Below are 27678 nucleotides of genomic sequence, written 5' to 3' on the forward strand. Positions count from 1 at the left end.
AAAGACACAGGTTCAATCCTGGTTGGGAAGATCCCCTGGAGAAAGTCATGGCAACCCACTCCAGTATTCTTGAGTGAAGAATCCCATGGACAGAGGGGCCTGGCGGGCTACAGTCCATAGCGTCGCAAAGAATCAGACACAACTGAAGCAGCTTAGCACACACACAATCACACACGCCTCTAAAAGTGACAATGACTATTAAATAAACCCCAAAATAAGAATGACACAGTATACCACAGAGCCAATAGGCTAATAATGACTAAATACAAACAAAAACAAAATTGTAAGCTAAGGCTGGAATATGATGATTTTAACTATCTAAAATTACAAATATTGTACTTAATGTGCCACACACTATTTTAAGCGTTTTATAAGGGCTTCCCTGGTAGCTCAGTCAGAAAAGAAATCTACCTGCAGTGCAGGAGATTCAGGTTCAATCCCTGGGTCGGAAAGATCCCCTGCAGAAGGAAAAGGCAAACCACTCCACTGTCCTTGTCTGGAAAATCCCATGGGCAGAGGAGCCTGGTGGGCTGCAGTTCATGGGGTCGCAAACAGTCGAGGACAACTGAGTGAGTATTTACTCATTTAATTCTTGCTGTAATATAGTTTCCCCACTGCAGAGCTGGGGAACCAAGGCACAAAGAGGTGAAAAAAACTTGCTCAAGATCATGACAGGGGGTTAAGACAGCAATTTTTTTTTCTCTTTACACAAATATCTTTAACATTACTATTCAGGCGCTCGGTCATGTTCCATTCTTTGATACCCCATGGACTTCAGCCTGCCTGGTTTCTCTGTGCATGGAATTCTCTAGGCAAGAATATTGCAGTGCATAGCCATTCCCTTCTCCATGGGATCTTCCCAACCCAGGGAGCAAACCTTAGTCTCCTGCGTTATAACTAGATTCTTTACTGTCTGAGCCACCAGGAAAACTGTTCTATTATGCATTTGTAAGCCTTTGACTGTGTGGATCACAATAAACTGTGGAAAATTCTGAAAGAGATGGGAATACCAGACCATCTGACCTGTCTCTTGAGAAACCTGTATGCAGGTCAGGAAGCAAGTTAGAAGTGGACATGGAACAACAGACTGGTTACAAATAGGAAAAGGAGTACATCAATGCTGTATATTGTCACCCTGCTTATTTAACTTATATGCAGAGTACATCATGAGAAACGCTGGACTGGAAGAAACACAAGCTGGAATCAAGATTGCTGGGAGAAATATCAATAACCTCAGATATGCAGATGACACCACCCTTATGGCAGAAAGTGAAGAAGAACTAAAGAGCCTCTTGATGAAACTGAAAGAGGAGAGTGAAAAAGTTGGTTTAAAGCTCAACGTTCAGAAAACTAAGATCATGGCATCTGGTCCCATCACTTCATGGGAAATAGATGGGGAAACAGTGGAAACAGTGTCAGACTTTATTTTTTTGGGCTCCAAAATCACTGCTGATGGTGATTGCAGCCATGAAATTAAAAGACGCTTACTCCTTGGAAGGAAGGTTATGGCCAACCTAGATAGCATATTTAAAAGCAGAGACATTACTTTGCCAACAAAAGTCCGTCTAGTCAAGGCTATGGTTTTTCCAGTGGTCATGTATGGATGTGAGAGTTGGACGGTGAAGAAAGCTGAGTGCCGAAGAATTGATGCTTTTGAACCGTGGTGTTGGAGAAGACTCTTGAGAGTCCCTTGGACTGCAAGGAGATCCAACCAGTCCATCCTAAAGGAGATCAGTCCTGGGTGTTCATTGGAAGGACTGATGTTGAAGCTGAAACTCCAATACTTTGGCCACCTCATGCGAAGAGTTGACTCACTGGAAAAGACCCTGATGCTGGGAAGGATTGGGGGCGGGAGAAGAAGGGGACAACAGAGGATGAGATGGTTGGATGGCATCACCGACTCAATGGACATGGGTTTGGGTAAACTCCGGGAGTTGGTGATGGACAGGGAGGCCTGGGGTGCTGCGATTCATGGGGTCGCAAAGAGTCGGACACGACTGAGCGACTGAACTGAACTGAAAGGAGTAATGGACATTACTGGTTGCCTATCCAGCATCCATTCACATTTTGAATGTTTTACCCAGATCTCTATTTGTGTATCCATCCCTCCCCAAACAGCCCAAATACTTTAGAGGAAACTGACTGGATCCTTAGGTAAAGCAGTTGGCCATGGTTTGCTTAAGCCAATCAGCACATTCCAATGGCCACAGGCACTGCTTCAGTGGTCCAATCAGGACTCTTGTTTGGAATGTCAGGACAGGCTCTCTCTCCCAAGAGACCTGAACAAGAATACATTCGGCCCCAAGGACCACTGGCAACCATCCTACCACCATGAGGGGAACAGCAACAGATTAAAGCTGACATCACAGAAAGGGGAACAGCAACAGAAAGAAACTGGTCTTTAATATTACTGTTACTATGTAACTTGCCCTACCTTTAGACTTCCAGATAAATGAGCCTATAAATCCTTTTTATTGTGTTTAAACTAGTTTGAGTCTTCTATTACAACATCAAGTACAAACTAATATGGAGGAGAAGCCCATTAACAACTATGTTTCTATTAGAATAGATTACTCTTATTACACCTCTCTGGACAACTCTCGAGGGGAGGTTGTTTAATTTTAACAGTACAAACTTTATGGTTTAAGTAACTAACATGTAATTAATCAGAAAGAATGGGTAGAATATAATCTATTTTAATAAAATGTCTGAAAAATAGGAAAAAGTTACAAAAGCTATATAAACTTACTAACAAAAACTCCAGTGAAGGAAGGATAAAGGAGGCGCTTGCATAAGGATTCAGTGATACTGGCAACATGCTGATTCTTTAAGTTAGATGGAAGTTTCATGGGGCTTTTATTGTTAAAATATCTTATTACTTATACATTTTAGACATTCTTTTGTCTGTATCCTATTCTTCACAATTAAAAAATTTTTTAATCCAACATACTGACTGTAAAAAAAAAAAAGCTAATAATCAATCTTCTACATCTACATTCTGACTGAAAAAACTGACTGAACCTGAAAATTTTTTTTTACTTTTTAGGTCTTTTCTAAGCAGTTTTTTGAAAGCTATTTGAATAAGAAGAAGAAATGAAATGTGAACAGGTGTCACTATTCACCTTTAGCACAACCAGCAATTTTTCTGTCCTTAGGTTAGGGAAAGCTATGCCTATGCTATAAATATCTGTTCAGGAAAGCAAACAACTCTACATCAACTCAAGAAACAGGTGTATTCCTAGAAGGGTCGTCATTCTAAGAATCACCAATCTGCTTCACCTGTCAGGCTCTCAGTCTCCTCATCTATAAAATAAGCTCCATGAGTTAAAGACTTGATGACGAAAGAAGTTAAAAACACTTGTAAAGCACCTGGCCCATTGCCTAGCTGGTACTAAACTGCAGTAACTTTTTTAAATCACACCTATTATTAGTTAATACAACTTCCTTCTTTGAGTAGAATTGAGACAAAGGCTGATGACTATCAATTAGAAAATATTTAAGTGTAGCAGTCCTAGCAACATTGAAATGGACCAGCTTACCAGATTCCTAACATTTTCAGTTTCCAAGATTTTCAAAAGACTGGCCAAGACCCCTGATACCCGGGCAGGAGCATGAAAAGCATTGTAAGTAAGAACAGAAGAAAAGAACTAATCCTCTCAGCAACTTTCTCTGCTCTACATGAGAAGAGAATGGTGGTGAAGAGGAGGTGTAATTGAACAGATTTTCCCCTCCCCCTTTACCCAGACACCTGTTGCCCCACAGATAGCTATGAAAGACTTAACCAATCACCTTAAAATCTATACCCAGGTCTAGAATTCTAGGCAGCATACAAACTATTACTACAGAATTTGGATTTTCCTTAATGATAAAATGCAAGTTACTCATGTTTGGTCATCCACCTCCACAGAGGACATTCAAACAGAGGAGTTGGAATCCTCCTCTGCCAGAGGAATGCGATGTTTCACACACAATTAATGATGGACTGTATCACTACCACAGATTTTTCTTTAACATCCAAAAAAACATGAGGTTTAGAAAAAGCAAAAAAGAAAAACCAGAAGCAAAGTTTTCAAGTCTATCTTGAGATAAAGGAATACATCAATTTGCCATTTATCTTCCTCAGATTCACAGACTGTGAAAGTCCACATACACGCAAGATTCCCAAAACGTTTTTAACTGTTGAAACTGGATAATAGACACCAGAGCTTATTACACTGTTCCATTTTTGTGTACATCTCAATATTTCCACAATATACCTACTTTAAAGTGTGTACGTGTTATGTCTTTGCATATAAACTCCCAACACAACAAACTGCTAGAGAAATACTCTATTGTTCAAAATTTTCATCTTCCATAGGTAAGTGAGTTTCATCTAGCTACTTTCTCATTCTAGACATTGTACCACAGGTAACCAGTCTATTAGTAAAGGTCTAGTGAAGGAAATAATTAACTGCCCTGAATAAAACAAGCCTAACCTTGAAACAATAGAGGCAAAGGGGAAAGGAGCTAAACAGCAGTTATTCAACTACTGCACATTCATACTTGTTCCTTTCTATTATCTTGTAACACAGGTGAGTAGGTGGAAGAAGGGGAAATATCAAATCCAAATTTATTGTACATTGACAGGCAACAGCTTGAAGTAAAGAAATCTAAAAAGTCCCCATTAGAAATGAAAACTATTTCTATGACTACTGGAAAAGGGAAGTATGGCATATCCCCCTTTTAAAAATAACATTCGTAGCTCACAGTAGTATAACCAGCAACTTCCAATGACCAAACATGCTTTGCTGGTAGACATGAATTCACAAGAGAAATAAAGATCATACTACTTCTGCTGCAATCCTTCTTTTAAACAGCCATTCAATTTTCAAAAGATGTAACCCTAAATTTCATTCCAAAATTTGACTTTTGTTCCTTATGTCTAAAAATAAAGCTAATCGAAATTAAATATAAATGCTACCTTTGCACCAAATTAATCTTTCATCAGCCCTGTGAACAAGAATTTTTTGTTCAAAATTTATGGCAAAACATAACTTACTCAAAAAAGAGTAGGTAGAACTACCCTCTACATTATTTCTCAAGTCCAAAAAAAGGGCACAAGAACTTATGTAAAATGTCAAAGAGAAATGCACGCTTAGATACACATCCCGAGGGGAGAAAAAAAAATTACAGAATAAAACTCCTCCACAGGAGTCCTCCATAATACTTCCATAGTAACAATTATTTTCTTAGGACCAAAGTGATATGCTCACTTTCACAAAACCTGGAGGGTGTAAATTTACATAATTCCCCTTAAGCTGAAAAATATAAGTGATTAACTTAGGTCAGCAGAATTTTGTTTCTATCACCAGCCTGAGTGAAGCACATGGCTTCGGCTCTCAAGTCTTGTTCTCCAACCCACTGAGAAGATACGCTGGTAAACCCGAGATCTACTTACCAGGTTAAAGATAGTTTCTACAATATCCCTATTGGATACTTCTCCAACTTCAACCAAGCCCGTCAGCACGGCAAATTTCATTCTGATACCCCTGATGGGGAGTCCTGGTGTCAGGGACAAGGCGCCCCCTTCGGCAGGGGCTTCTCCTTTCCCTCCACCTCCCCCGTCATCACCTGTTGGTGGCGGGGATGGGACATTATTGTCTTCACTGGCCATGGCGAGTTCACGCGAAAGGACAACTCGGAGTCGCTCCGGGACCCAGTCGCCGCGCTAGTAATGAGCAGACGGACGCCACGCAAAACGGAAAGGGTCACTCTTTCGAGCTGTAGAGAAACCCCAAGAGCAGTTGGCGTGGAAAGTCCTTGGCGTCGCCCTGCTGATTCTGGAGAATGTTTGTCCAATCTCTCTCCCGGAGGCTGACAATAACGCCAAACCCTATTGGAAGATCAGATCAATGTTAAAGAGGCTCGGTTTTGTTGTAGGGTCTTCGGGGAGAGAGGGGAGTAGCTGCTGTCCGTCAAGTCAGTTCCTACGAGGACCCCGCTTCCAGCCACCCGCTTCCCCGCGGCTCGAGCAGCGGGGCTCCGAGCGCAGGCGGGACCCGGAGGCCCGGGAACAGGTTCCCTCCTCCCCCACACCCTCAGGTTCCAGGCGCAGGGCAACCTCTCCTCACAGGTGCACGGAAAGAGAACTGTCGCCGGGAAAGGGGGGGTTGGAGGAAAGCAGGGGTCCCAAAGCGACCCTCGAGGTAGGAAGTTCGCCCTCACCCGGACACTCCGCGCCCGTCCTCGCCCCCTGCCCGGCAGCCGCGAGACGGAGGCGGCGGCGGAGATCCAGGGCAGGAAAGGGCGGGGGAAGGGGGCGGGGAGGATTCTCAACGCTCGGCCCAGGGGGAGGAGTGGAGCACCTCCCGGGCACCTGAGGTTCGTCGGGGAGAGGCGGGAAGGTGTGCAGTGGCCAGAAGCGGGGGGAGGCCCAGCGGCGACGGCGACGAGAGGAGGGAGGAGAGAGAGGGCAGCGCACCTGGTCGCAGCCTCCAAGTTTCCCTAGTCCGCCCCCCGGGAGTCCGAGGCTGCACAGAACTCCATGGCTTCCTGGCCCGCCCCTCCCCTGCGCTCAGCCTTTGCAAAAACCGCCGCTGCCGGGGCTACGGGCGCGGCTGCGGAGGCTGCCGCGGGCGGTGAGGACGCTACTGCCGCAGCTCGCCCCGCCACCGCTAGCGCGGCTGCCCCTGTGCCCACTGAAGCCGCTCCCCGCCGCCATGACAGCGCCGAGGGCGGCCGGGCGGGCGTGCGCGTGCGCGAGCGCGCGGGGCGGTGGGGCGGGCGCGAAGGCGGCGGCGACCGCGCGGCGGGGTGGGGAAACGAGGGCGGCCCCCGGGGGCCGGGGGCGGGGTGCCGGGCGCCGGCGCGGAGCCGGACCGCCTATGAGGACGCGCGGGCGCGCCACACAGGTGCTCCAGGTGTACCCTCAGCCCGGCCCGGCCAGAAAAGACCTTTCTGTTCAGGGGCCCACTTCCACTCCCCGATCTGTGAAGGTGCTTTGGCGAGTGCCCAGGCGGCGATTCTTACGCTCCTTCTGTTGTTAAGTTACCGTAGGGCCTCCTGGCGCGGAGGGAACCCGCCCCTCGTTGCCAAGGTGTCTTCTTGGACTCGGAGAAGGACACCTGAGGGACCGCTACGAGCCAGAGAGGTGGCAGCGCCGGAGCCAGCAAGGCTGCTGTCCTTGTCTTAGGGGAGCAGAGTCCCTACCTCTGAGCGCTTTCAGCTGCTGTCCGCCCGCCGCGCTCGGCAAAGACTCGGGAAGAGATTACCACTGGGAAGCCCTGACAGCTGCCACCTTCCCCTCGGAAGGGAGTGGAGGGCGGGAAGATCATTTGCACGAGGAACGGGGAAGATTCCTTGCAGCTGCCGCCCCACCGAACCTCTCCCACATTCTAAGGAAGGGAGGGTTCCTGAGACAGCTGCTCTAAACAGCGTGGAGGCGGGTTCATTCTGCCTGTAGATCTCTGAAGGGTGTTTTCCTCTCGGGATTTTCCAATGTGAAACTTAGTTTCGCCTCCTTCTCAGATTAGTTTAAGAGATCGATTATATTAGGATTACAAACAGCTCGGATCATCATCTGTGCCCTTCCCCCCTGCCCCCATCAACAGTGAAGCGTCCTTCCTGACGCATTAGTGAAAAACAAACACAAATTACAGGAGAAAGTGGCTTTTCACCCTTAGGGTACTTACTATTCGAAGCCTTAAGGCCTTAAATATATATGTAATGTTTAAAATACTAGCAGTCAAAAGTGAAACAAAAGTGGTGTCAAAGTTAGGAAGTACTATGGAGGAATCAGGAGAAAAATTATATTGGTTTGAGAGAGGAAATAGTTTCCTACAGAAAGGGTTATTTGAGATGGGCTTGAAAAATGAACTTGATTTCAACTATCACATGGAAATTTAGAAGGAGGGGAGCAACATGAGAAAAGACCAGAAGCACAGGAGTGTCTTTAGAAAAGTTTTAAAGATTTACACCTTTTTTAAATACTAAAGTGAATCCAGCTGTTCCACAGCTCATGGTTGCAAATGTCTGTTTTCTCTAAGTGGGTTTAATATTCCAAAGATGAGGCAGACAGTTTTCTCATGATCTGAAATGATGACTTGTGCATGACCAGGTTAAGAGGTAGTATCAAGAGCTTGCTATTCCTGAAAACTTCAACACCTCAGGTTTACATTTTAAATCCTTAAGTGAGTAAGTCTGGAGAAGTGGGTGTGCCAGCAAGACAGAGAGACAACTTTCACTTCACTGTTAACACCTGTGGAAGGAGGCAAGGCAGCATTAAACCATGAAAGTCTTCTCATAGCATTTGCTCCCTCGGATTTGGGCAGAGTCTAATCTTGAGTACCTTAATATATCTGGCCCATAAGTGCTAGTAGAGTATTTGTAAGAATAAATGCCCTCATTGAGAAGAAGCAGATGATACTAAATGCCCTAAACACAGTGTGGTTGTTTCAAGAGAAACAAAACTAAAACAACTATTTGAATTTATATATCACATCATCATCAGTATTAGTTGCTCAGTCATGTCCAACTCTTTGTGACTCCAGGAACTGTAGCCCACCAGGCTCCTCTGTCCGTGGGATTTCCCAGGCAAAAATGCTGGAGTGGGTTGCCATTTCCTTCTTCAGGGGATCTCCCTGACCCAGGGATCGAACCCAGGGTAATCTCCTGCATTACAGGCAGATTTTTACTGTCTGAGCCACCAGGGAAGCCCACATATATCACATAAAGAAAGATAAAAGCAAAATGTTTTAAGATGAAAGGGAAAACAGATCCTCTCTGTTTAGCAGAGAGGAAAAAAGGTATTGTAATTCTGAGGAGCAAATACACCCAAATTTGGAGAAGATGAAAAAATTTGCTTTTAAAACAAAAAGGAAAGGAAGGAATGGGAAAAAAAGATTACCTTCTATAAAGCCAGACTTAAATTTTTCATCACCATCTAACATATATCTGTCTCTGACGTCACCACCTTCACAGAATTAAGGGCTAAGTGTTTTCATAATTTTATTTGCCTTCAGCATACATCGAAGTCATAGCAGAGAAGAAAAAAAGCAGTAGATTTAGAACAGGAGGCCTTGTTCATAACTCAAAAGGAATTGAAGCAAAGAGAATGTAATTCCAAGGTGAAATTAAAAAGACTTGATCTATAAGACTTCACCTATATGCAAACAAAAGAAAATTTTGATAATAAAAATAGGATGGAATTTTTCTTTGTTTCTACCGGAAAGTACACCTAGTCCACCCAATTGTAACTTCTTGGCAATTTGCTAGAGTATAATTAGATTATAATTTAGGGAAAAGGTACCATCTACATGACTTACTACACACCTAAATGGGTATTGCTGCATTTGGAGTTTTCTTCAAATTGTTATTCAGCATAACTTATATCATAGGCTGGAAATTCATCGCCTTGGCTTGCAGCATCCTCCTCATGAGAAAGGCACGCATTGCTTTTACTATTCATTAAATCTTACAAACGTTAAGGAAAACTTCAAATGACAGCTTTATTGGGCTTTAGACACTGGGAACAATTGCAATTTAAGAGGAAAAGACATTTGCCTACCCTTATAGTTGGAAACTCAAACATTTAAGATTAAAAGTTTATGCGATTATTCAATACCTAGAAGTTCAAAATGATCCACATCAAGTTAATTACGTTTGGAGCATTTTTAAATTCTTGTTTTCCTTGTGTATGTCACACAGGGATAGAGACTTTGAAAACAGCAAGTATGCTAGCCAAGACATACATTTTAAGGCATAAAATATTAATGAAGTATTTAGTGTAGTTGACATAGACATACACCAGATTGGTTGATTTGTCTCTTTTATTTTCCCACGTCAATTTCATTCTTAAGTAGTGTATAAATAGGTTGCCTGTTTACAGTGTTCTCTTACAATGCGAGATAATGTAGCTCTCAAAATGTATCTCTCTTACAATGAGAGATAATTACAAGATAGTAATTGTCATGAGACTGCAATGAAATGTACTACCACCCTACTCCCCCCTCCCTTTGCAATCTATATAAGTGCATATTCCGGGAATGACGGTTGGCACTGTTTCCTCAATTCTGAACTGCTTGTCTAGGTGAGGTCTCTGAGAAGCCAGTGAGTCCCCTGCAAGTGGTAGGTTACCATTTCGGCCACCAAGATATAAGTGGTGGTTCATATAGGTAATGAGACCAACAGGAGATTGTTTCCAAGCAGACGGGAGAGGAAATTCCTTTTTCCAGCCCTCATTCTCTGGGGTTTGAACTTTGAAATGCTTGCTAATATTCGGTCCCCTGGAGAAGGCACCACTCCTGTATTCTTGCCTGGAGAATTCCATGGACAAAGGAACCTGGCGGGCTACAGTCCATGGGATCACAAAGAATTGGATGCGACTGAGTGGCTAACACTTTCACTTTTCACCTTCACTCCACAGGTGACTTCTGTCATACAGAGGCACACTTAACACTATTCCGTCTTGGAACCCAAGCCACGTGGAGAAACTGTGTGGGGAACAATCAAAGGCCTTCAATCAGTAGCCCCAGCTGAGTTCCAGCCATCAAACAACATCTGTCCTCCTGAGAGTGACCATTGTGGATATTCCAGCCAGGATGAGCCTTCAGAAGATTGCAGCCCTACCACATGATATAGAATTGCACTGTTGGGTCCAGTTAACCCACATAGAAATTGCAAGAGGCTATAAATACTTGTTAATTAAAGCCACTGAATTTTGGAATTTTTTGTTATATGGCAATAGATAGAAAACTAAAATATCTGATAAAACAGATTATTTAGCTTTGGATTACTCTCCCTAACCATGTTACTTTTGTTGGTCCAGTATATAAACTTTAAAAAATATTCCAGCCTGGTCACAGCTATGCTATAACTAAGAGGGCTTGTATGTTACAGAAGGTGGTAGCAACGTATTTAGCTAGAGAGCCACAAGAGGAAAGGGGGATTTTGTGTTATAATCACATTTGGGGTTACAAATAAAGTTCACAAGAAATTTTCCAGGGAGGTTTTCTCTTTGTTGCTAACTGAGAAGACTTAGGTTTAGTTTGATTTTTAAAAGTACCTATTTCCTTACAGACACCACCCCAAATTATTTCTCTGCTGAGAAATGTTACAACCACCATTCGCATGCATACCTGAATTAAAAATACAGGAAGGGGGAAAAAAATACAAGAGAGACTTCCCTGGTGGTCCAGTGGTTAAAACTCTGCACTTCCACTACACAAGGCTCCGGTCAGATCCCTGGTCAGGGATACCACATGCCTCAAACTGTGGCAAAAAAAATAAATAAAAACATAGGAAGAAAATGTTCAATTCTACTACTAATCAAAGAAATATGAATTCAAATAGTATTGAGATAACACATTTTATCTCTCTCATTGCAAATATTTATAGTACTCAGTGTTGGCACAGGAAAATTGTTTATCCTTATTTACTGCAAATATATAACATCACTGAGAAAGAGTCTAGTAGTATACTGCTCTTTGACTCTTAAGAATGTATCCCAAGCATAATCAAGTAGCTCAGAGGTAGAGTTAAAACCATGTTCATGCCAGTATTATTTATAATTTCAAAAATTTAGAATCAATGTACGTATCTAACACACACCAAAAAAAAAAAAAAAAAGGTTGGTTAGATAAACTATGGTTCTTCCACACTATGGGATTCTTTGAAGCCATTAAAAATGGCATTGAAGATAGTAAATAGACATACAAAATTTTCATTATATAGTAAATCAAGGGACTGTGCCTTTTTGAGTCATGTACCACTGATGATGTGGTACCAAATAGGAACAAAAAATATTTAAAGCAGGAGAAACTTCACTTACTAATTCAAATCTTTCCAAAAATATTTCCTGAGTGTTAAGCACTACATCAGACATTAAGATTAGATATTAGATATTACATTAGACATTTAGGTTAGAAGAGAAAAATCTAGCCTGTCTTGAGAACTCACAGTCTAATCATTGAGACAGACATCACAATGCAATATATTAAGCCTATAAAAACCTAATAGGGAGACCTCCAAGAAAAGATTAAAAAATAAATAGTATTAAAAAATAAATAGAACAGGCCAGATGAAAAAGTAAGGGAAGGTAATTCCATGATATGAAAAATCTCCAGAGGGTTAGGAGAAAAGGGAACCCTCCTACACTGTTGATGGGAATGTAAATTGGTGTAGCCACTACGGAAAACAGTATGGAGCTTCCTTAGAAAACTAAAAATAGAGTTATTTATGAGCCAGAAATCCTACTCTTGGGAATATATCTGGAAAAGAATGAAAACTCTAATTCAGAAAGATACATGCTTCCCAGTATTCATAGCAGCACTATTTACAAGAGCCAGGATATGAAAGCAACCTAAGTAGCAATCAACAGATAATGGATAAAGAAGATGTGATACATACACACAGTGGAATATTACCCAACCATAAAAAAAAATGAAATATTGCCATTTGCAGCAACATTTGCGAACCTGGAAATTACTATACTGAGTGAAGTCAGACAGAGAAAGACAAATATTATATATCACTTATATGTGGAATCTAAAAAAATACAAATGAGCTTATTTATGAAACAGAAACAGACTCACAGACATAGAAAACAAACTTATGATTAACAAAGAGGAAAGATGGGGGAAGGAGGGGTAAATTAAAGACATGGGAGTAACAGATATATACTACTATATATATGTAAACAACAAGGTCCTACTATATAGCACAGGGGACTATATTCAGTATCTTGCAATAACCTATAGTGGAAAAAATAACAAAAATACAGATATGTATAACTGAAGCACTTTGCTATACACCTGAAAGTAACACAATACTGTAAATCAACTATCAGTTCAGTTCAGTTCAGTCGCTCAGTCGTGTCCGACTCTTTGCGACCCCATGAATTGCAGCACGCCAGGCCTCTCTGTCCATCACCAACTCCCGGAGTCCGCCCAAACCCATGTCCATCGAGTCAGTGATGCCATCCAACCATCTCATCCTCTGTCGTCCCTTTCTCCTCCTGCCCCCAATCCTACCCAGAATTAGGGTCTTTTCCAATGAGTCAACTCTTCACATGAGGTGGCCAAAGTATTGAAGTTTCAGCTTCAACATCAGTCCTTCCAATGAATACCCAGGATTGATCTCCTGTAGGATGGATTGATTGGATCTCCTTGCAGTCCAAATCACTATACTTCAATTTAAAAAAAGTCTCCAGAATGGTTGGACTTTTTAACTCTTAGGAGACAATTGAATCAAATTGTCATTCTTAAATAATTGTATATTTATCATGGATAGAGCTATAGAGCAGTAAATATATATATATATATATATACTGTTAACACATATAATGAAAAGCAGATCCTACCACCCACATTTGGATCACACCCTCTTTACAGATACTGTTTATTTATGAGGAACCTCAGTGTGGGAAACTCTCATCTCATGAAGTTAAATGGTATTCTGATTGTTTAAAATGTCATTATACCTTTTATTATCCCTGCACAAAGAGGTAAATGGAATTGAATCTGTGTTTACAAAATAGGCTGCAGAAGGAATAACACTGAGTAGATTATGCTCCATTCTTGGCTTTATTATGGGTGAAAATTATGTTAGCATAATCAAGAACCCATGGCTAAATTATAATTGTTATATAAAAATGATGAGTATGGGATGGCAGGCAGATTGTTAATAGAAAGTTGACTAAAGAGGAAGCTACAGAGGCTGAGGGGACCACAGAAAACCAGGCTAAGGCCTGGATTCTACCCTGAAGGCAACCTGCTGCCTTTAGGGAATGTCAAACCCTATCTAGTGATAGGATTTCACTAGACTCCTAAAATCACTAGCAACTACCCAACCCCAATACATATTTGGGTAGAATCACCCATTGTATAGTACTGGTGGGATGCAGTGTTTATATTCAGTTCAGTTCAGTCGCTCAGTCGTGTCCGACTCTTTGCGACCCCAGGAATCACAGCACGCCCCGGCCTCCCTGTCCATCACCAACTCCCGGAGTTTACCCAAACCCACGTCCATCAAGTCGGTGATGCCATCCAACCATCTCATCCTCTGTCATCCCCTTCTCCTCCTGCCCCCAATCCTTCCCAGCATTAGGGTCTTTTCCAGTGAGTCAACTCTTCGCATGAGGTGGCCAAAGTATTGGAGTTTCAGCTTCAACATCAGTCCTTCCAGTGAACACCCAGGACTGATCTCCTTTAGGATGGACTGGTTGGATCTTCTTGCAGTCCAAGGGACTCTCAAGAGTCTTCTCCAACACCACAGTTCAAAAGCATCAATTTTTCGGCGCTCAGCTTTCTTCACAGTCCAACTCTCACATCCATACATGACCACTGGAAAAACCATAGCCTTGACTAGATGGACCTTTGTTGCCAGAGTAATGTCTCTGCTGTTAAATATGCTATCTAGGTTGATCATAACCTTCCTTCCAAGGAGTAAGCGTCTTTTAATTTCATGGCTGCAATCACCATCAGCAGTGATTTTGGAGCCCAAAAAAATAAAGTCTGACACTGTTTCCACTGTTTCCTCATCTATTTCCCATGAAGTGATGGGACCAGATGCCATGATCTTAGTTTTCTAAATGTTGAGCTTTAAGCCAACTGTTTCACTCTCCTCTTTCACTTTCATCAAGAGGCTCTTTAGTTCTTCTTCACTTCTGCCATAAGGGTGGTGTCATCTGCATATCTGAGGTTATTGATATTTCTCCCGGCAATCTTGATTCCAGCTGTGTTTCTTCCAGCCCAGCGTTTCTCATGATGTACTCTGCATATAAGTTAAATAAGCAGGGTGACAATATACAGCCTTGACGTACTCCTTTTCCTATTTGGAGCCAGTCTGTTGTTCCATGTCCAGTTCTAACTGTTGCTTCCTGACCTGCATACAGGTTTCTCAAGAGACAGGTCAGATGGTCTGGTATTCCTGTCTCTTTCAGAATTTTCCACAGTTTATTGTGATCCACACAGTCAAAGGCTTTGGCATAGTCAATAAAGCAGAAATAGATGTTTTTCTGGAACTCTCTTGCTTTTTCGATGATCCAGCGGATGTTGGCAATTTGATCTCTGGTTCCTCTTTATATTATATTTATATTATATATATATTATATTATACTATATATTATGTTTATATTAGCTTACAATAATTTGCATTTATAGAGGTGTGCAGTTGTGTGGAATAATGAGATTAACACATTCATTGTAGGAGGGTGCTTAGTTTTAGTCTTTTTCCTCAAAATGTTGAGAAACTGAAAGTAAAGTTAAAATGTCTTCTCTGGGTCTTCCCTAGCAGTCCAATAGTTGGTACTCCACGCTTTCAATACAGGGGGTGCAGGTTCAATACCTGGTCAGGCAACTAGGATCTCGCATGTCTCACAACTCAGCCAAAAAAACAAAAGTCTCATCTCCCCATTGGTAGATATCACACTATCTTTACTGAGGGGCTCAGAAGTTTATAAATATTATTTAGCTGTCAATCATCAGGAAAATGCAAACCAAAACCACATTGAGGTATCGCCTCACATTTGTTAAAATGGCTATCACCAAGAAGACAATAGGGGGCTTCCCTGGTGGCTCAGTGGTAAAAAAAAATCTGCCTGTCAAATGCAGGGAACACTGGTTTGATCCCTGGTCTGGGAAGATTCCACATGCCTCAGAGCAACTAAGCCCATGCACCACAACTATTGAGCCTGTGCTCTAGAGCCCAGGAACTGCAACTGCTGAGCCTACATACTGCAACTCCTGAAGCCTGCACGCCCTAGAGCCCATGCTCAGTAACAAAAGAAGTCACCTCGATGAGAAGCCCAGAGAGTAGCCCCACTGCTCACCACAACTAGAGAAAAGCCCAAGCAGCAATGAAGACCTAGCACAGCCAAAAATAAATAAATTTTTTAAAAAAAGAAGAACAAAATAGATAAAAAGCATTGGAAATTATGTGCAGAAAAGGGAATCCTTGTACATTGTTGGTGGGAATGTAAATTTGTTTGGCCACTATGGAAAACAGTATGGCGGTTCCTCAAAAATTAAAAATAGAACTACCATATGATCCAACCATTCTACTACTGAGTATATATCGAAGGAAATGAAAGGAAATGAAATGAATGAAATGAAATGAATAAAATGAATACATGAAAGGAAATGAAAGTAGGATATTGAAATTATAAATGTATCTGCACTCCCATATTTATGGCCGCATGATTGACAAGGGCCAAGATACGGAAGTAACATTTTTGTTGCTGCCCAGTCTCTACGTCATGTCCAGCTCTTTGTGACCCTATGGACTGCAGCACGCCAGGTTTCCCTGTTCTCCACTGTCTCCCGGAATTTGCTGAAACTCATGTCCATTGAGTTGGTGATGCCATCCAACCATCTCATCCTCTGTTGCCTCCTTGTTCTCTTGCCCTCACTCTTTCCCAGCATCTGGGTCTTTTCCAATCAGTCACCTCTTCGCATCAGGTGGCCAGAGTATTGGACCTTCAGCTTCAGCATCAGTCCTTCCAATGAATATTCAAATTTGATTTCCTTTAGGATTAACTGGTTTGATCTCCTTGCAGTCCAAGGGACTCTCAAGAGTCTTCTCCAACACCACAATATGGAAACAACTTAGGTGTCCATAAGTGGATGAATGGATAAAGAAGATGTAGTATATAAACTGGGCTATTACTCAGCCGAAAGAAGAAAATACTGCCATTTGTGATAATATGGATAGACCATAAGAGGATTATGCTAAGTGAGATAAATTGGACAAAGAAAGGCTAATACTACGATATCACTTATATGAGGAATCTAAAAAAAAAAGCAAAACTCATAAAAACAGTAGAATGGTGATAACCAGAGTCTGGGGGAAAGAGTGGGAGAATTGGGGAGATGTTGTTTGAGAACAAGAACAACTAAGAGAAAAATAAGTCCTGGAGATCTAATGCACAGCATAGTAATTGTAGTCAACAATGCTATATTATGAACTTCAGAATTGCTAAGAGTCTACATCTTAATTGTCCCCACCACAAAAAAGAAAGTGATATGGTAGAGGTGTTAGCAGACGCAATGGTGGTAATCATATTGCAATACTGACAATATGTCAAGTCAACACGCTGTACATCTTAAACTTAGTTCAGTTGCTCAGTTGTGTCCAACTTTTTGCGACCCCATGGACTGCTGCACGCCAGGCCTCCCTGTCCTTCACCAAGTCCTGGAGCTTGCTCAAACTGTCCATCGAGTTGGTGATGCCATCCAAACAACTCATCCCCTGTCATCCCTTCTCACATCTTAAACTTAAATGATGTTATATATCAATTATATCTCAATTAAAAAAAAAAAAACTTCCTGAAGAAGGAAATGCCTTGAGTCTAGAAGAACATAGAAGATAGTATGACTTGAAAGAAGGCAATTTTTCTGAAGTGTTCAAACCAAGATAACAAAGACTGTCAATACGTAAAGATTAGGAAAAGCATAGGTTCTAGGGCCCACAGAACCACACAGGGGCTATATCCAATGAATAGTTGCAGGTGGAGTTGGAGAGAGAAATGTAAGATTATCTGCTGAGATGAGAAATATCATCAGGGAGAGTGTGTAAAATGAAGAGGAACACAGCTACAGAGTATGGGGCTTGTGATAGATAACAGAATGTCCCATAAGAATATCCACATTCTATGAGGTTGGTGCAAACCTAATTGCAGTTTTGGACTGTGCATTTTAAATCATTATTAACAATGCTCAAACATATCTATTAATCAAAATAGAAACCATTAAAATCAACACATTTTTTGCCAATGAGAAATAAGTCTGTTTATTCCTATAGCATAAAAATCCATGTTTAGGTTTGGGCAAACTCTTGGAAACCATTTTCTGCCTCCTGTTGGCTGTGGAGGCATTTTCCCTGCAAAAAGTTGTCAAGATGCTTGAAGAAGTGGTAGTCAGTTGGCAAGAGTTCATGTGAATATGGCTGACGAGCCAAAAGTTCGTAGCCCGATTCATTCAACTTTTGAAGTGTTGGTTGTGTGACATGTGGTCAGGAGTTGTCATGCAGAAGAATTGGACCCTTTCTGTTGACAGATGCTAGCTGCAGGCATTGCAAGTTTTGGTGCATCTCATCAATTTGCTGAGCATAATTCTCAGATGTAATGGTTTTGCTGGGATTCATAAAGCTATAGTGGATCAGAGGGGCAGCAGACCAACAAACAGTTACCATGGTCTTTTTGTGATGCAAGTTTGGCTTTGGGAAGTGCTTTGGAGCTTCTCAGTCCAACTTCTGAGCTGGTCATCGCCAGTTGTATAAAATTCCATTTTTGTTGCATGTCACCATCTGATCAAGAAATGGTTCACTGCTGTTGTAAGAGAAGACACTTCAAAATGACAATGTTTTTGATTTGCCATCAGCTCACGTTGCTGTTGTTGGTCACTCGCTCAGTCATGTATAATTCTTTGCAACCCTATGGACTGCACCACGCCAGGCTTCTCTGTCCTTCACTATCTCCCAGAATTCAGCTTCAGTCCTTCCAATAAATATTCAGGGTTGATTTCCTTTAGGATTGACTGGTTTGATCTTCTTGCTGTCCAAGGGACTCTCAAGAATCTCCAACACCACAGTTCAAAAACATCAATTCTTCAGTGCCCAGCATTCTTTATGGCCCAGCTCTCACATCCATACATGACTACCAGAAAAACCACAGCTTTGACTTTTACAGACCTTTGTTGGCCAAGTGATGTCTTTGCTTTTTAATATGCTGTCTAGGTTTGTCATAGCTTTTCTTCCAAGGAGCAAGCGTCTTTTAATTTCATGGTTGCAGTCACCATCTGCACTGAGTTTGGAGCTCAAAAAAATAAGGTCTGTCACTGTTTCCATTGTTTCTCCATCTATTTACCATGAAGTGATGAAGAAGCTGAACTTCAACGGTTCTATGAAGACATACAAGACCTTTTAGAACTAACACCCAAAAAAGATGTCCTTTTCATTATAGGGGACTGGAATGCAAAAGTAGGAAGTCAGGAAACACCTGGCATAACAGGCAAATTTGGCCTTGGAGTACAGATTGAAGCAGGGCAAAGGCTAATAGAGTTTTGCCAAGAGAACGCACTGGTCATAGCAAACACCCTCTTCCAACAACACAAGAGAAGACTCTACACATGGACATCACCAGATGGTCAACACCGAAATCAGATTGATTATATTTTTTGCATCCAAAGATGGAGAAGCTCTATACAGTCAGCAAAAACAAGACCAGGAGCAGACTGTGGCTCAGATCATGAACTCCTTATTGCCAAATTCAGACTTAAATTGAAGAAAGTAGGGAAAACCACTAGACCATTCAGGTATGACCTAAATCAAATGCCTTATGATTATACAGTGGAAGTGACAAATAGATTTAAGGGACTAGATCTGATAGACAGAGTGCCTGATGAACTATGGACAGAGGTTCGTGACACTGTACAGGAGACAGGGATCAAGACAATCCCCATGGAAAAGAAATGCAAAAAAAGCAAAATGGCTGTCTGAGGAGGCCTTACAAACAGCTGTGAAAAGAAGAGAAGCAAAAAGCAAAGGAGAAAAGGAAAGATATTCCCATCTGAATGCAGAGTTCCAAAGAATAGCAAGGAGAGGTAACAAAGTCTTCCTCAGCGATCAATGCAAAGAAATAGAGGAAAACAACAGAATGGGAAAGACTAGAGATCTCTTCAAGAAAAATAGAGATACCAAGGGAACATTTCATGCAAAGATGGGCTCGATAAAGGACAGAAATGGTATGGGCCTAACAGAAGCACAAGATATTAAGAAGAGGTGTCAAGAATACACAGAAGAACTGTATGAAAAAGATCTTCACAACCCAGATATTCACGATGGTGTGATGACTCACCTAGAGCCAGACATCCTGGAATGTGAAGTCAAGTGGGCCTTAGAAAGCATCACTACGAACAAAGCTAGTGGAGCGGATGGAATTCCAGCTGAGCTATCTCAAATCCTGAAAGATGATGCTGTGAAAGTGCTTCACTCAACATGCCAGCAAATCTGGAAAACTCAGCAGTGGCCACAGGACTGGAAAAGGTCAGTTTTCATTCCAATCCCAAAGAAAGGCAATGCCCAAGAATGCTCAAACTACCGCACAATTGCACTCATCTCACACGCTAGTAAAGTAATGCTCAAAATTCTCCAAGCCAGGCTTCAGCAATACGTGAACCGTGAACTTGCAGATGTTCAAGCTGGTTTTAGAAAAGGCAGAGGAACAAGAGATCAAATTGCCAATATCCGATGGATCATCGAAAAAGCAAGAGAGTTCCAGAAAAACATCTATTTCTGCTTTATTAACTATGCCAAAGCCTTTGACTGTGTGGATCACAATAAAATGTGGAAAATTCTGAAAGAGATGGGAATACCAGACCATCTGACCTGCCTCTTGAGAAACCTGTATGCAGGTCAGGAAGCAACAGTTAGAACTGGACATGGAACAACAGACTGGCTCCAAATAGGAAAAGGAGTACATGAAGGCTGTATATTGTCACCCTGCTTATTTAACTTATATGCAGTGTACATCATGAGAAACGCTGGTCTGGAAGAACACAAACTGGAATCAAGATTGCTGGAAGAAATATCAATAACCTCAGATATGCAAATGACACCACCCTTATGGCAGAAAGTGAAGAAGAACTAAAGAGCCTCTTGATGAAAGTGAAAGAGGAGAGTGAAAAAGTTGGCTTAAGGCTCAACATTCAGAAAACTAAGATCATGGCATCTGGTCCCATTACTTTATGGGAAATAGATGAGGAAACAGTGGAAACAGTGTCAGACTTTATTTTTTTGGGCTCCAAAATCACTGCTGGTGGTGATTGCAGCCATGAAATTAAAAGACGCTTACTCCTTGGAAGGAAGGTTATGACCAACCTAGATAGCATATTTAACAGCAGAGACATTACTCTGGCAACAAAGATCCATCTAGTCAAGGCTATGGTTTTTCCAGTGGTCATGTATGGATGTGAGAGTTGGACTATAAAGAAAGCTGAGCACAAAAGAATTGATGCTTTTGAACTGTGGTGTTGGAGAAGACTCTTGAGAGTCCCTTGGACTGCAAGAAGATCCAACCAGTCCATCCTAAAGGAGATCAGTCCTGGGTGTTCACTGGAAGGACTGATGTTGAAGCTGAAACTCCAATACTTTGGCCACCTCATGCGAAGAACTGACTCATTGGAAAAGACCCTAATGCTGGGAAGGTTTGGGGGCAGGAGGAGAAGGGGACGACTGAGGATGAGATGGTTGGATGGCATCACCGACTCGATGGACATGGGTTTGGGTAGACTCCGGGAGTTGGTGATGGACAGGGAGGCCTGGCATGCTGCAATTCCTGGGGTTGCAAAGAGTCGGACACGACTGAGCGACTGAACTGAACTGATGGGACTAGATGCCATGATCTTAGTTTTCTGAATGTTGAATTTTAAGCCAGCTTTTTCACTCTCCTCTTTCACCTTCATCAAGAGGCTCTTTAGTTCCTCTTTGCTTTCTGCCATTAGGGTGGTGTCAGCTCATGAGCATCCACTCATCAAGATTTTTTCCCCTTTCCAATTTGCTTCAAATGCCAAATGGATATAGGATGGTTGACACTGAGTTGAGCAACTTCTCGTGTAGTTGTAGGAGGATCATCTTCGATGAGCCTCTCAGTTGGTGGTCGTCAACTTCCAACGGTCGGCCACTGCACCTTCATCTTCAAGGCTCTCTTCTCCTTTGCAAAACGTCTTGAAGCACTGCTGCATTGTGCATTTGTTAGCAGTTCCTGGACCAAATGCGTTGCTGATGTTTCCAGTTGTCTCCACTGCTTTATGACCCATTTTGAACTTGAACGAGAAGATCACTCAAATTTGCTTTTTGTCTAACATCATTTCCCTAGTCTAAAATAACTATAAAATAAACAGCAAGTAATAAGTCATTAACAAAACATATATATATATAAAGAATGCAAGAAATTAAATTAAAATAATGTATAACATAACCACATTTATTTAAGAATATATTCTAATATCAAACAGCAAAGAGCAACAATAGAAAACCTCAATTACTTTTGCACCAACATAAATATCCCTGGAACCATGTGAATATATTAATTTACATGGAAAAAGGACTTTACAGATGATTATATTAGAGATCTTGAGATGGGATATTATCCTGCATTAAATATTTCAGCCCAGTATAATAACAAAGGTCCCCATATGTGAAAAAGAAAAGCAGAAAGCATAGAGTCGGTGAGAGATTTGAAGATGCTACACCGATGGCTTTGAAGATGGAGGAAAAGGCCAGAGGCCAAGGAATTCAGGCAGCGTCTAGAAGCTGGAAAAGGTAACGAAACAGACTTTCACCTGCAATCTCTAGAAGGAATGCAGCCCCACCAATGCCTTGATTTTAGCATAGTGAAACCCATTTTGGAATTCTGACCTCTAAAAATGTAAGATGAATTTTTATTGTTTTAAGCAATATTTTTTTTTATAAAAAGGTAAGTATATTGCCACCTTCTTCATATATGCAGCAGGTTCAAATATAGAAAATGACATTTTGAAGCCATAACTGCCTAATTCTGTGGTTCTTACCATTGGCCATTCTCTAGAATCACCTTTTATAAATCCCAATGCCCATGCCAATTAAATCAGAATCTTGAGTAGGACCCAGGCATCAGTAGTTTTTACAGATTCCCAGGTAATTACAATATAAGGCCTAGTTTACAACCACTGAACTCTTTTTTTTTTGGCCTTGCAGGATCTTAATTCCCTGACCAGGGATCAAACCTGCACCCTTGGCAGTGGAAGCATAAGAGTTCTCACTACTGAACTGCCAGGGAATTCCCTGCACTAATTTTTATTTGATTAGGGTATGATTGTGCTTACTCATGACTTCTGTGATGACATATGTGTGTGTGTGTGTGTGTATATATATATATATATATGTAATGAAATATGTTTATGTTAATTAAAAACAAGCTGTATTAATATAAAGATTTTAGTGTCACTCAGATTATTAGAAACAACCTGGAAAGTCCCTAAATCTGGACAATCTGGGTCATGTATTTTCAGCCCAAAAACAACAGTCTTCTAAATCAGAGGGCGAACCACTGAGAGTCCTGTGTAAGTAGAAAATGACAGAGAGTTGCTAGATTTCATACTAAAAGCAAGACAGAAATAGTGTCAACTTCAAAATAATTTATTTCTAAAGCAAAATGTAGTAAGAAATTAGCATTTAGGAAAATGCAATTTCCAAGATCTAAAAATGAAATTACTAAAATTCTGTGATCAACAACTATGAAAGAAATAACTGAGGGAAATTATTTTATGTTGTAAAGTTAAATTAAAAAGTCTTTATTCCTCTGCTAAATTCAGTTTCTTTCAATGGGAAGTTAAAGAATGATAGTTAACAAATGATAGTTTAACATTTATGTCTTTAAGCTTTAGAAAAACAAAGTGTATTTTGCTTATGTCATTTTAACCGCTTGAGAAAAATCTCATACAGAAAGTAGCACAAACCAGTACTGAGATAGTTCTAGTTCCATGAGTCATAGTTGTAGAAGCTTAAAAGGCAAATAAAAAACTATTGAAGTCCTGGAAAAATGAAGTAAGATGAACTTAAGTGGAAACAAGTATGGTAAGCCACCCCCAGACTATAATACACATTTATGTCAGCCTTTTGTTTTGTTCTTTACGATGGATGAGAATTAAGAATAGAAAATAATTTTCCTTTTTTAAAAATTCTCCTCAACCATTGTTAAACAAGGCGGTAGAGTACAAAATGAGCAGAACAACTGAGCAAATAAATTTTGGGGTTTTTTTTCCCCTCAGGTACCTAAATATTTGACTGCTAAGAAACCAAAGTGAATTCACTTTTTTTTTGTACTATTAGTTAATTCTGAATTGTGATAACTCAGTCAAGCTAGGTAAATCTTACCTTTTCAATAGGAAGAATAAAAGAAGACTATAGACATCTGCTGAGTTTTTCATCCCAAATCCAGAGATTGTTAGTACATCTGGGTGTGTGTGAAGAACTTTCGGTGGCCATGAGTAAAAGCAAAGAGACTACTTAGGATAACACTTAAGTAGCGTACACAAGATGGAGGCATAAAGGGGAAAGGAAAGAATTTAAGATATATTTTTAAAATAGAACTAACAGGATTTGCTGACGCATTGTACTCATGTTGCTCTCTTAGGAACCACATGGACAGTAGCCTGCCAGGCTCCTCTGTCCGTGGGATTCTCCAGGCACGAATACTGGAATGAGATGACATTTCCTTCTCTGATGTATTGGATGTTTGTGGGCAAAGATGAAAGAAAGGGAGCAATGAAAAGTGGCTTCTCCTTCTTGACTTGAGCAATTTGTAGACATGCAATTGCCTGAGGTGGCGGTGACTGGAGTTGGGTTGGGAGATAAGTCGGCAGTGAAATCAAGGACTTGCTTCACTCACTCATTACTACCATGGCTCCTGAAGGCATTTTAATTTATTTATTTTTTCCCCTCTAAGTGGATGGTGAAGAGGAGACCCCAGGTCAAGCCTGGAGCTCTCTGAAATGTAAAGGGAGGTGAGGAGAAGAGAAGGAACTAACGAAGGAGATTGAGAAAGGGAAGGCCAACAAGGTAGGTGAAAAATAGGAGTGGGGAGTCACAGAAGCCAAGGGAGGGAAGCGAGTCAACAAGGAGGAAAATGATCAGGGTATGATTGTGCTTACTCATGACCCTGGTTAATATGATATTGGCTCAATGGAAAATGATGAGACATATCTGTACCGGTGGCTACACCTGTGAAAGTATGTGCTTTTGTGTCATAGCTACATTCATATGTTCAGTTCACCCCACCCTTGCTCCCCACAAAATTTCGTTATCTGTGACAAAATTGATGATGGTACATTTATTATTCCTCTTATGGTATTTCTCTCTTCTACTTTAAACAACATTGAAGGGTCTTACATAAAAAAGTAATGCATATGCCAAAAAGAAAAAACCCAAAAGAAGGAAAAAACAAGAAAACAAACAAAAATAATGCATATTAGTTGAAGAAAGTTTGGAAAAATGTAGAAAATTTCTTTAAAAAAAACACAAAACCACACCCATTATTGCAACACCCATACATCTTTGACCCCTGGTGTACATATGTAGCCCCATAAATAAATGATAATTATAAAATTGAGATCAGGTAAAACATACTGCTTGTAGCCTTCTTTATTTTCACTTAGAAATGTATCACTAACATTTTCTGTGTCACTAGTTTTTTAAACGTGACCTTAAAAATAGCTGTATATTATTACTTTATTGGACTTTCCAGGTGAGTCAGTGGTAAAAAAAAAGAATAGGCCTACCGATGCAGGAGACTCGGGTTCCATTCCTGAGTTGGGAAGATCCCCTGGAAGAGGAGGAAATGGCAACCCACTTCCATATTCTTGCCTGAGAAAGCTCATGGACAGAGGAGGCTGGGGGGCTACAATCAACAAGAGTCTGGCACGACTGAGTGCAAAAGGAGAAGGGGCTGGCAGAGGGTGAAATGGTTAGATAGTGTCACCAACTCATTAGACATGGATTTGAGCAAACTCCTGGAGACGCGGGAGGGCAGGGAGCCTGGTGTGCTGCAGTTCGTGGGGTTGCCAAGAGTCAGACATGACTAAGCAACTGAGTAACAACAATAACTGGTACCCTAAAAGCAATTAGTGCTCAGTAAATGTAAGCCATTATAACAATAGTTAAAGCACATGTTGTTAATTGACTGTACTTTTAATTTTTTGAAAAAAATTATAAACACTTTCTGATCAATAAAGCTATTTACTGTTCTGTTTACCAGCTACTCTGCCATTCGGACCCTGCATATAATTTTTGATTCAATCACAAATTTCGTTAGTTTCTTGGACCCAAAGAGGTAACACTTGACAATGGGTTTTTCTTTGTTCACTTAGACCATTAGGCATCCATAAAGCCAAACTATTTAGCTGATCTTTTTCAGAAAGTTTCAAATAACAAATCACATGAACAGTGCTTATCTGATAAAATATATCAACAAGAATCTAGGAGTAAACACGACAAACAAGTAGAGGCTAGGCTGTCAAAGCTGCCTGACGCCCCTACGCCCGCTCTCTGTAGGGAGTGAGAGGCAAGAAGGCCAAGCAAAGTTCACCCGCACAGAGAAGGAATGGGGCTCCTGAATTCTGTTCTGCCGCAAACAACAGCTGCCCTCGCCTCTGGCGCTTCCCCAGCTGCTCACAGGCTGTGCGCTGCACCAGGTTTCCAACCTTACCAGATCCTTTTGTCCCTCCATCAAGAATTAGTCTGACTCCCTTTGTAGTAAGCTGAGTCCTCACTCACCTCTTGGTCCCTTTTTCAATCACTGAAAATTCTTCAGGCTTCCTACGTATGAAGTATTCGAATAAAAAGTTTTGGATAGTTTTTTTTTTTTTTTTTTTTTGGAAAAAAGCAGGAGCAACCAGACAGCCTTCCTAGTCCACCTCCACCTCCTTGAATAAAACTCTTATTTTGTGGACTGTGGGTTATCTACCGTGATCTCTTTCTACTGGGTTCCTAGCGTGCCAACTAGAAAAATTACAGGTACTATGTTTACACAGCCTGCATTTCTATTTACAAAATCTCTCTGCCGAGTTTGCAAAGTCGGTTGTTTGTTTTGTTTCGTTCCCCCCTTTTTTCATGGCTGCACCTGTCGTTCTGACTCTAACCATCAGCCAATGAGCTCCGAGGTCTGAAGACAGGGGAAGTCAGGGGGTGAGGCACCCATCAAACTGGTTTGACTGCTTGAAGATGGCTGGTTACCCCAGTTTTAGCAAAAAATGGAACCGACAAAATAACCTCACTGTTTGGATTTCTCAATGCAGAAACTGAATTTGAGGGCTGTGAATGACTGCTAACACACTTTTTAAAAACCATTTTAGGACTACCATGTAGACAGAGCTCTAGAGAGTTGCATTGTTCTTACAAACAGCATAGACTCTATTATACCCTCTCAGAATGAAAGAGTTAGGTCTCCAAGAACCTAACCAATTGCTGGGCCACTTTGACAAAAAGGAAATGAGTCCCCTGGGTTAAATGAAAGGTACTGAATCTAAGGACCGCTGAATCCATTCCGTTTCAATGCTGGCATTTAGCTTCCTGATTTAGTAGAAATGAAAGAAAGGAATATACTTAAATAAATATTCTCACTCTAGTTGCCTAAAGAATTCATTTCAAATAATGAGGAAAGGAGAGTTTAATTCTATTTGGAGTCCATTTTGTATATTCTTATTTAATTCCTCTGAGTCTCATTTTCTTCATCTGTAAAACAGGACTAATAAAACCTATGAATTGGATCGTTCCAAGGATCAAGCAAGGAAAGAATTACCACTAGATATAGTAATCACTTTTAAAAGAAAGTTTTTATATATATAACATAATTAACAAATAATTGGAAAACCAAATTTTCTTTGAGAATCACACAAACTTTATAACTTAGTTCCTTTCTTATTACCAATGAAGCATTGGTAATAGGTACCCTCTTCCATGGAAAGATATGAACAATTCTTATCTTCAAGGTCACCTTTAATTACCCCTTCCTTTCACATCCACAAAATACTGCTTATGCTTCTTATCAACATTCACCTTATTCTGCTTTGAGTTTAATTACTTGCTTATCCTGGTGGCTCAGACGGTAAAGAATCTGCCTGCAATGCGGCAGACTGGGGTTCAATTCCTGGGTCGGGAAGATACCCTGGA

At 41.1% G+C, this 27678-nt stretch overlaps 1 protein-coding gene across 10 annotated transcripts in view; it reads right to left on the reverse strand.

Annotated features, from left to right (window-relative positions):
• LRBA (LPS responsive beige-like anchor protein) overlaps positions 1 to 27678 on the reverse strand; it is an 803036-nt gene that overhangs the window by 720563 nt on the left and 54795 nt on the right. For 6 of the 10 annotated variants that reach the window (XM_081543940.1, XM_081543938.1, XM_081543941.1 and 3 more), the window contains exons 1-2: positions 6461 to 6715; positions 5438 to 5872 (exon numbers count right to left, since the gene is read on the reverse strand). The exons of 1 other annotated variant lie outside the window; for it this stretch is intronic. In XM_081543940.1, coding sequence (XP_081400066.1) covers positions 5438 to 5653 — 216 coding nt within the window. In that variant the 5' untranslated portion in view covers positions 5654 to 5872; positions 6461 to 6715. Of the gene's footprint in view, positions 1 to 5437; positions 5873 to 6204; positions 6716 to 27678 lie in introns of those variants that run through there. 3 more of the 10 variants (XM_081543937.1, XM_081543944.1, XM_081543945.1) reach the window with 3 other exon arrangements.

The sequence above is a fragment of the Giraffa tippelskirchi genome, chromosome 11 (assembly GCF_054371585.1).
Source record: "Giraffa tippelskirchi isolate mGirTip1 chromosome 11, T2T-mGirTip1v1.2.pri, whole genome shotgun sequence".
NCBI classification, from domain to species: Eukaryota; Metazoa; Chordata; class Mammalia; order Artiodactyla; family Giraffidae; genus Giraffa; species Giraffa tippelskirchi.